This window comes from Hordeum vulgare, chromosome 2H (genome assembly GCF_904849725.1).
Source record: "Hordeum vulgare subsp. vulgare chromosome 2H, MorexV3_pseudomolecules_assembly, whole genome shotgun sequence".
NCBI classification, from domain to species: Eukaryota; Viridiplantae; Streptophyta; class Magnoliopsida; order Poales; family Poaceae; genus Hordeum; species Hordeum vulgare.
The window spans coordinates 603,997,671-604,007,715 of NC_058519.1; the positions used below are offsets into that span (position 1 = coordinate 603,997,671).

The following is a 10,045-nucleotide window of genomic DNA, read 5'->3' on the forward strand; positions in this document are numbered from 1 at the left end:
CTCGCAAACAATTAGTGGTGGAACCAAAGTCTCTTCTTATTTATGCACATGCTATTTTCAAAGGTTCTGAGTCGCAAATCCATATCTTCTACAGTGATGAACTTATGAGTTAGTTAATCAATTGTGAATTGGTTTTGACATGTTTGGCACCCCCTTCTACCAGTGGATGAACTTAGCTATAGGACGCTTCACTGGAAAAGCCTATACCTCGTTTAAAAAACCTTGCCATTCCATGGAAAACATAAATTGATAACAGTTTGGTCATATGTTTTCTAATAGGTTCACTGAATTGAATGTGCAAGTCAAGAGGGGCAGTTTCTATTTATAAGAGTCATTCATTATGAGTTGTTTCATTGAATGTCTAAAACCTAAAATCAAGCATGAAGTTAGTGCACAAAAACCTACTGGTATAATATCCAATTACTAGTGCAAAAAACTGCATGAGAAAGCACCAACCATGGAGAGTTACTAATCAAGCTCAGTTTGAGAGGTTCAGAGCACATCTAAGACAAATTCAGTGTCCTCCACCTGACATACAATTACTAGGCGGAAATGTTGACAAAGGACAAGCAAATGTAGCACCTCGACAACATAAAGCATCACATCAGTGTATAAAGAACCGTGGAATGGACATCACCATTGCCAGCAAGACATGGATTTACATTGGATGAAGATGATTTCGATGAGACCAATGATCGGTCTTCCTCACTTGAACCATAATTTGTGACAAACCCAAACCCCCTACTACTTATAACCCATCACCAGCAGCCATGCAAATATCTTACAATACCATCAATATGGAGTTTGAGGTCCAGACACATTTTCCCTCAAATTCCACACTAACGGCAAACAACCCTTAACATTTATTGATAATGGATTAACTGGAAAAATCATGAGTTGTGATTTTTTTGTTAAAAGTTAATAAAACTGACGTCCTACATCAGTGAATATTGTATCTATAGATGGATGCGACCTTCTTAGCTTTGGTAAGATAGTTCCTTCCACTACCTGTAACATTCAACACTACTTAATTTTTTTCTTGCATTCAAACTATTTAATCGAGAAAGATATGATATCATATTAGGTGATGACTTTTCACTAACTTTCTGAAGAATCGAATGCTTCTACATAGTCGTTGGTATGAATATGTCATGGGAGAAGATTTACATGTATGGGTATTTGTGACTCAAATATATGATCTGAATTTGTATGGTTTTAAATTTGATCATATTCATCGCTAACATGCTAGTTTGGGTGTGGTAGACTTGCTTTTATGTGGTTTGTTTTTAAGATTTGTTAATTAGGATTAGTTCCAAGGCTTCAAATGTAAATGTTCATCACCTATTTATACTAAACCTTTTTAATTCTTCCTAACTCAATCTCTCAACTTAGGATCTATATTGTTATATTTTTTTAGCAAAACCAATTACATAACAATACCTCAAAATATTAAAATGTAGTCCTTTCATTATTTAATTTGGATGTACCATTGCAAGTACACTTCTAGTAAATTGAAGCCATATTTTTGAAGGAAAGTAATGTTGGTTCGTTTAGATACATTATCCCTTAAAATCTTAGTTAAACCAAATTCCCTAGATGAGAGAAAAGGAAGAGGAATGTTGCATGCCTCCGTGGATCATTTTGTAACACTTGAAAAATTGTAGGTACACGAGTTTGTGTAAATTTATTAGTCTTAAATATCTTGATAGATAGCTCTACATCCAACAAATATCTCTATAGAGACTATTATGTCTTCATCGTATGTAAATTCTAGAATATATAACATATCTTTGGGGTGTTTTTCATCAAATCATTTGTATTGTTCATCTATAACCTTCATACGATAGAAAGAACAATGTCCCTTCTTTTTACAGAATAAAAGAGAAGGGGCGTGGGGGGAGGAAAAGTAAGCCGAACCACTTGTGAGTCTCGTCTCGCTCTATGGGTCCTCGACGTCGAGAGAAAGAAAAGATTCATTAAGTAATTTGATTGAGTGTTTTCTTATTTAAGAAGAGGCCCTCGCATCCCCTTGTGAGTCTGGTCCCGCTCTATGGGTTGCTATTGGGGCGCTATCGTGGACACTTTGGAATGTGCGAAACAAACTTGTGATAGAGCATGTGATTCCACATCGCATGACTAATGCCATATATGAATTGTGTAGCTTCTTGAAGCTATGGAGACCTCTTAGCAAGCGACGGCAGTAGGGGTTCATCGACATCATCAGCACCGGTCTCCGCTCCCGCGCGTCCTTCTTCACTCCACCGCCCCCTCCACCTCCACCGGAGCCTGATTAGATGCTGGCTTTTATTTCTTTGGGGTGTGTTGTGCTATGTCCCAATCTGAACTTATTATCGCTCTTGACTTTTTTTTGTATGATGTTTGGATGCTTGGTGTGGTTACTTTATAATATAAAGAGGAAGAAAACCCTTTTTCGTCTTATTTAAGAAGAGCATCAGCTTGGAAGAACAAAATGAAATATGAACAATCACGTTGGTTTTAATACATCTACTTAAGTGCATCTTTTTCTTGAAGGTGATTCTTTTTCTTGCATCTTGACTCTTGTGATATATAGTTGTGCCGTTGGAAGCACATCTCATTCTTGTATCTTTATTTTGTGGCCTCACATAATATATTTTAGTTAAATTATGGATGCGTGCATTTAGAGGCCAGGAGGCTATGACCTTTCTTTTGAAGCAAAATAAAGTTGACCATTCAAAAATAGTCATGCAAGTGAAGGGTCTGATAAGTTGTACTCCCTCCGTCCTAAAATAATTGTCTCAAGCTTAGTACAATTTTGTACTAGAGCTAGTACAAAGTTGAGACACTTATTTTAGGACGGATGGAGTAGAATATAGTGAGAATAAAATATTCTAAAAAGGATTAGCTTAACATGCTAGATGGTAGAAAAACCATGTACTAATTTATAGCGTGTACAACAAACATGATCCGTACAGAGACTGATCTTGCTTCTTCTTCTTTTTTCCGAAACATGCAACCAGAATTTTTTTCAGATCAAGGTAGGAAAATTGTAGCACCAACAAGTACAAATGTTGAGACTGGCACGACCTTTAGAGAAGAGACATGAACTATTGTACAATATAACTATCTTCACCCAAGATGAATGTTCAGATCAGCGCAACCAGAACCCAACTAATATTTTGTTTCTTCTGTTACCATCATCTAATCCCTTTTTTTATAGCATACCTGATCGGCTGGTCCTTATGAAAATGGTAAAAATACATGACATCCTTATTTTTCTAATTGCGCAACAAAAGATGGATTGCTAATTTGGAGCTTGAGTGGCTCATTGATAATTGCATTCACTGTGGTGACCATCTCACTTGGTGAGGTAAATGCATCAGTGTGAGAGTAGAACAAGTGGCATATCTTGCACATGTTCCAAAATAGCTCCCTGCATGCCCTAGGAACAACACTATCTTCCTTAAGGACCAGGCTTAGCAAGTCTTTTCTACATGACGCTATGGACCTCCTTATTGACTCTTTAGCCGCTTCAATAGACATAGAACCGTCACTGTGGATAACACGTAGCGACACACTATCCAGTTTTCCCTCACTGCTCTCCCTCTGTATCAATAGTATATAAAAAGTCTGTTAGAATAGCCCAATTACAACTTAAATTTCTCAAGTGACTCACAAAAATATGAGAAGTTATTATTCTCTTTTCAAATATGCACAATACGATACACATGATGCGTAAATAGTAGTAAATGAATCAAACTTCCAAGGCAAACATGGGATTTATTTTCTCAACGTTCTATGCTCCTAATAATATCATTAATGTCTATAAATTTGGATTTTTTTAGCATTACCTTGCTGCATGTAGTCTCACAAAATGTATACAAAGAATTTTCATGTATCGATATGCGAATCCAAATACGTAAAAAATGGTATGCTTACAGAGCTATACTAAATCTTGAATACAAACTTCAAGCCTTGAAGGGTGTTGAAATACCTCAAAGCCTTGGATGTCATTGAGGAGACGACAACAAGTGCCCATTAGCCTGAACAACTCGTTGTACTCTTGACCATTTACAACACAAGCCGAGAGCGTTTGCCCGACAAAATATGATGCTGGGAGCAGAATGGGAGCAACTGTGAATGAAACAACCGCAAGTTCCATGTATTCTTCAATTGTTGGCACATATTGTCTCATCCGCCAATCTGCCTCGGTCATCATAGTCCTGAGTAGTTGTAGCCACTGCAAATGAATTGGAACGTTTCATTGTTGAACACAAAAAAAACTCAGAATCTGGCAAACGCACAAGAAACTCACTATTTCTACTAGGTGATTTTTGACGTCACGCTTTTGTACAACAGAAGCCATTGTTCCAAGCCGGCTCGTTGTAGTGTAAATGGCATAAAACAATATTTTTACTTCCTCGGAGTAGAATTCATCTTCGGAATGCTCATCCCACCTAAGACACACGTTAGCAAATTACACAAAATGACTTGTTAAAAATGGCAAGACATCGGCACAACACCACTTAGAAAATGAAGCAGAGGGTTCATCAGCATCTCTACAGAGGGGATGCCATCAATGGTGCTAAAAGGAACATATAAATAGATCAAGCTGACGAATCGTACTTCTCGATTAGTTCTACAAGGTTTTCTAATTCTTCTCTTGATCCCGCAACATCGAAGAAGTCATCAACAAGATTTACGAGTATAGAATTTTTGGCCCATGAAATGCGAGCATCAAACAATTCATGAGGGAACATGGTAGCAGCAGCAGCGAGATAGCAATATGTCGTCCTCTGTCGTGCAAACAGTAGTTGGTCTAGCTTGTTTTCCTTCACCCAACTGTTGCAACAAAAAAATATAAATTGTGGAAGAAAGGAAGTTACTAAGACAAGAGAACATATTTGTCAGATTACCGTTCAAGAAGACTAAGTTCACCCTGGTAAATAGATTGAGAAAAGGTGAAATCTTCAGCTGCCAAAGCTAGAATATCTTGGTTGACACAACATGGCCTGATTTACAAAAATATTAAAAATGATGTCCAACATCTATATTTGTATGATTCATAGCTCAAAAATCTAATCAAGAAGTAAATTCTTACCAGTGTTCTGTCTTCAACATCTGTGAACCACTCAAATCAAAGTTTTCAATGTTCCTCTTGTGATCCAGACGATCCATTGTGGCATAAAACGGAAATTTAAGATCATACTCCACCTGAAATTATAAAAGCATACAATTAAACATAAATGATGCCCTAAATAAATAGGATCAATTCATTTTCAGAGTTTTAAATTTGTTGCAAGCACCTCGGTAAGGACATGACTACTTTGCACGCCGTCATGGAATAACTTTTCCCTCAATAAGTTGCGTGACCAGCAGCTTATATTATTGAGAACAAATTCATTTTCTGATAGACTTACTCTTGAAGCCTTGTATAATTCCAATATAGATTTTGTATCATTTAAATATCCTTCAAGTGAATTATTGAAAATGAATGCTTCGTCAACATGAGAGAGGTCATCTACATCAGACAGGAATTAGGGAGTCAAATATAGGATAAAATTAACAAGATTATATTTTATTCCCCAGGAAGCGCACCTGATGAAACATCATATCCATTCATCCGCAAAATACGAAATGCCATCATGCATGTTGATATATCCACGATGATTTCCTCATCTTTTCGTAACCAGAAACTGCAAAAGTAGATGCAGACAAGTTTACAAAAGCTTCAAAAGATATATAGCAATTGTTTATTCATGGTCAGTAGTACCTGTATGTCATGTCCAGGATGCTCTTTATCTCACTAGAAAAATACTTAGATATTCCGACCTTTTCAAGAGTATCCACCATTGAAAGCTGACAATATATATTTATTGGGTACACTGTTGGTACTGCAAATTCTAACGTTGTTAAGCATTTAAAAATAGGGTACTCCCTTGTGAATTCTTAGCATGAAAGGAAAACAGACCCACCTGAACCATCAAACTTACTGACAAGCAAATTTAGATACTGGAGGGTTTTGTCATCATAATTTTGGATTAATGCAGCAGCAGTTGAGGAAGGAGAGTTGAACAACGATCCATTCCTCCTCTGGAACTTCATAACTTCATTCCAGTCCAGTAGGTTTCCTAATCCTTCTGCAACATAAGCCATATATGCTTTGCTCCCAAAAGATTTATCCGCCGCAAGTCTGAATTAAGTCAATATGTCAGGATATTTGAAAATGTCACTGCATGATAGTACATGTGCGATACTCAAACTCTTATTAAAAGGAATTATGGCTCTCGGAGATACTTTCAAAAGACAAACATCTTGCAAGAAGTTTTAATTTTCTGAAAAAAGTTAATAAAATTACAAACTAACAAAGTAAAGAAAAAGAATGCAAACTAAGTATCTAACTTTATGAAAACTTTTCCACTTTTCAAAGAATATAACAGGACTGCATAGGAAAGCACATAGAAAAAAATTCATGCTATAATTGGTTTATGCGGAACTTGTGCCACAATTGTCACCAACAAACCTTTCTAGTTCCATCTCCCGAAGATGAAGAATCCCATCAACATCTGCTTGTCTAATAAGAATCTGCAAACCCATCCCCATGGCAAGGCTAAGCATACCAGGAAAAATGATATTGAAGCCTGTGGGAGAAGCAATATGTTCATCCATGACAACGGAGACGTGTTTGCCGATAAAATGTATTCCTGAGTATATCATTACCATCGCATCAACACCCTCGAAAACAAAAAAAAAAAACAAGACATGGAAACAACATTAGCAAGTAAATTCATATGTTCTCAAATGTCATACCTCTCCTGATATGTTCCCTGCCGACATTCCATCTCTGAAGTGCAAGCACACAAGCCAGTGTGGATGACAGGGTGGCCTTCTTGACTCCGGAGTCCATGTGAGCAAGACCCCAAGATCCGTTGGTATGTTGGTTTTGCAGTATCCATTCAACACACTGCGGGAAGCATGGAACCTCCTGAGACGAGCCCGGTAAGGGCACCATAGCCACCCATGCGGTGTCATACGAAGATGGCGACAATTTTGGTTCCAGGAGTTGCTTCTTTATTCTTGCCTTCCGTTCCTGACTTAGCTGAGAAAATAATCACATGACAGACACGAGACCCATATATTCAAGAGAAACAACAATCAAAAGTGATGTACATACCATGTTTTGCGGGCTTGCATTTTCTCCTACAAACGTCCTCTCAACATTTGCTATTTTCAAGAGAAGACACATGTTCATGTCACAAATCTATTGACACATCACTCACTACAAAAACTTACTCCCCCCGTTCACAAATATAAGACGTTCTAACTTTGTTCTGAATCAGATATATATAGACACATTGTAGTGTGTTTGTTCACTTATTTCAGTCCATATATATAGTCCTTACTGAAATATCCAAAACATCTTATATATTTGTGAATGGCGGGAGTAAATATGAACATTAGTCAATTAAAAGATGAGTTAAAAATGCCATGAAATCAAGTGTCAGAACATTATATACCTCTCTTTACAGGGTTTATGAGTTGCTTGTGCATTTTCTTTGATAATGCATGGGCTAAAGTCGAGGTTACTACAGTATTACGTGTACCATCATAGCAACAATCTAGTTATTTAGCTTCTTAGCCTAGAGTTGCAAACTATGTCATTAATGTTGTTACCCAATTCTGTAGTTACCCTTGAGAGAAAACCAAAACAAGCCAAGTCATTGAGCGCACTTACCAATGCAGGAAGGAATCATCGTCCGAGCCCTAACGCAAGTCGAGTAGAGGGGAGGAGGAAGAAGACGACTGCCGGAGGTGAGGCCAAGACCAAGAGGCTGGTTTCTCCGGTCATCGTGCGACCGAGGCCTCGTCAAGAACTGCGCCGAAACCAAAGCCACATCTAGCCGACTACGGCGACACCGATACCGGCGATGTGCCGGGAGCGCGGACGAGGCCCCAGCTACCTTCGGGTTTGACATGGAAAGCTACGTACGGTTGGCCCGGCCAATGGAAAAGCAAAGGTTGATGCGTCTAAATGGACACGAGATGCGGCGTACTAGGTTCGCTGGATCTCTTTTAAACTGTATATATCGCGTGGGCAGGTGCCTAGGTTGTGTATTTTCAAAGTAATTTCCCTTTCGGATTTTCTGACGGCCGGACGTCCGTACCGCGGTCAACACTGCCAACTGTATGAAATTTGCCGACTTAGCACCAATTGAACGGGGCAAGACTGTCGGCAGCTTTTGGTTGATCCGCGGCCATGGTCGATGCGTCCAACTCCTTCCAGCTCGATCGCATTGCATTACCAGCATGGTCAAAGAATGATGAAACTTTGATCAACATTGAATCGATCTTCAGAACATCACTCGGTTCTCTTGCCGCTTGATCATTGGATCAATTCTCCTTGTCGCCAGTATTTCGTTAGCATGTCGAAATGCTCCACTTGGCGCCGAACTAGCGGCCTTACACCATCAATATTGACCGCTTGTTTCCGTGCGGCTTGCCACCCCAGCAGCACCACGCAGTTGCTCCAAATTATGTTCCCTCCATGAAGCGCGCCATACGTAGTGCTCCAGATTATGTCCCCTCCATGGAGTGCGCCTACGCAGCTGTTGCAACTTATGTTCCCTCCATTGCTTCTCAACGATTGAACATCGGGTTGGTTCATGACACGCGGGAAAAAAAACATCTCTCACCCTCTCTCTCCCTCCTGCATTGCCCCTGTACCACGACGGGAAGGAAACCCTAGTCCCACCCCAGCCCTCCTTTCCTCCTCCCTCGTCGCCGTGAGAAGCTCGGACGGGCGAAGCTCGACTGAAGTCAGCGCCGGTGTGGCTCCCTCGTTCTTTCGGGTGCATGGGTTGGCATGAGTTAGCTTCCTAGGGCCTATTGGTGCCATATCATGATATCATGCCAACTTTTATATATTTGAGAGCACCTTTTGATTTCGTGAAATTTAAAATCGTATATTCTTCATGTTTATAGACAAGTCCGTATATCGAGATGTTTGATTTATTTTCATTTCTCGCAAGGGGCCTAAACATATTCACAAGGACTCAGATATAATTTTTTAACCTATTTTGATGCTATTGTGTGTGCTTAAAGTTCTAAATTGAATTGTGCCCATTAATTACCTAGAAATTTCCTTCATGTCTAAGAAAGGCAAATGAAACCTGGAAATTTTCAAATTATAACTTGAAACATCCATTCGTGTATGTTGGCTGTAGAATAAGTTTCAATGTCAGATGAGGAAGCGAGACTTCATTCACCCACAAGCGTGACATGTTTCCTCTAGAAACCACGAGTCTTCATGTGGGATGCTCCCATTTTTAAGAAGTTTGCATCAATACTTATATGAAATTAGATAATATTTATACCACGGACTATTAATATCATATCATTACACCATACAAAGTTTCATGTATTTCAGAACACTTCTCTATTTCTTGGAATTTAAAAAATAAGATCTTTATTGTTTGTGGAACAATCGTGACACCGAGGTATTTGAATTTTCTTACCCTTACATGGGGCCTAAACATACACCTAAGGACACAAATATAAATTTTCAACCAATTTTGATGCGCTGCTCCATGTACCTACAATTGAAATTTGAATTATGCATGTTAAATGCCTAGAAATTTAATTAATATCTAAAAAAGACAAATGAACTCTGATTTTTTTAGATTAACGTGACACTTCTATTCATGTATCACTAGTAGAGAATAGGTCTTTCGTTTGACCCTTTAGTCCCGGTTAGGTTTTGAACCGGGACAAATGTGACCATTAGTCCCGGTTAGGTTTTGAACCGGGACTAGTGTGACCATCAGTCCCGGTTCGAGTGGCTGGAGGCCAAACGGCTTTTGTCCCGGTTCGTTAAGGGCCTTTAGTCCCGGGTTGAGCCATGAACCGGGACTAAAGGGGTGGTGGAAACCGTTCGCCTGGTGCGAGCCCCTTTAGTCATGGTTGGTGTCTCAAACCGGGACTTAAGGTCCAAACCGTTCACATCCCGCGTCGTTTCACGCGATGAAAAACAGGATAAGTGGTACAGACCGCGAGGACTACAGTAACT

General features: G+C 39.2%; 1 protein-coding gene across 1 annotated transcript; it reads right to left on the minus strand.

Annotated features, from left to right (window-relative positions):
- Positions 1-3,249: 3,249 nt before the first annotated feature.
- LOC123428725 (ent-kaur-16-ene synthase, chloroplastic-like) lies at positions 3,250-7,231 on the minus strand. The gene is made up of 13 exons (XM_045112895.1): positions 7,154-7,231; positions 6,790-7,069; positions 6,503-6,683; positions 5,955-6,172; positions 5,753-5,873; positions 5,578-5,675; positions 5,286-5,500; positions 5,081-5,193; positions 4,896-4,991; positions 4,606-4,821; positions 4,295-4,436; positions 3,974-4,219; positions 3,250-3,585 (listed from the first exon to the last, which is right to left on the minus strand). The coding sequence occupies exons 1-13, from the start codon at positions 7,229-7,231 to the stop codon at positions 3,250-3,252; spliced, it is 2,340 nt and encodes a 779-aa protein (XP_044968830.1).
- Positions 7,232-10,045: the final 2,814 nt, after the last annotated feature.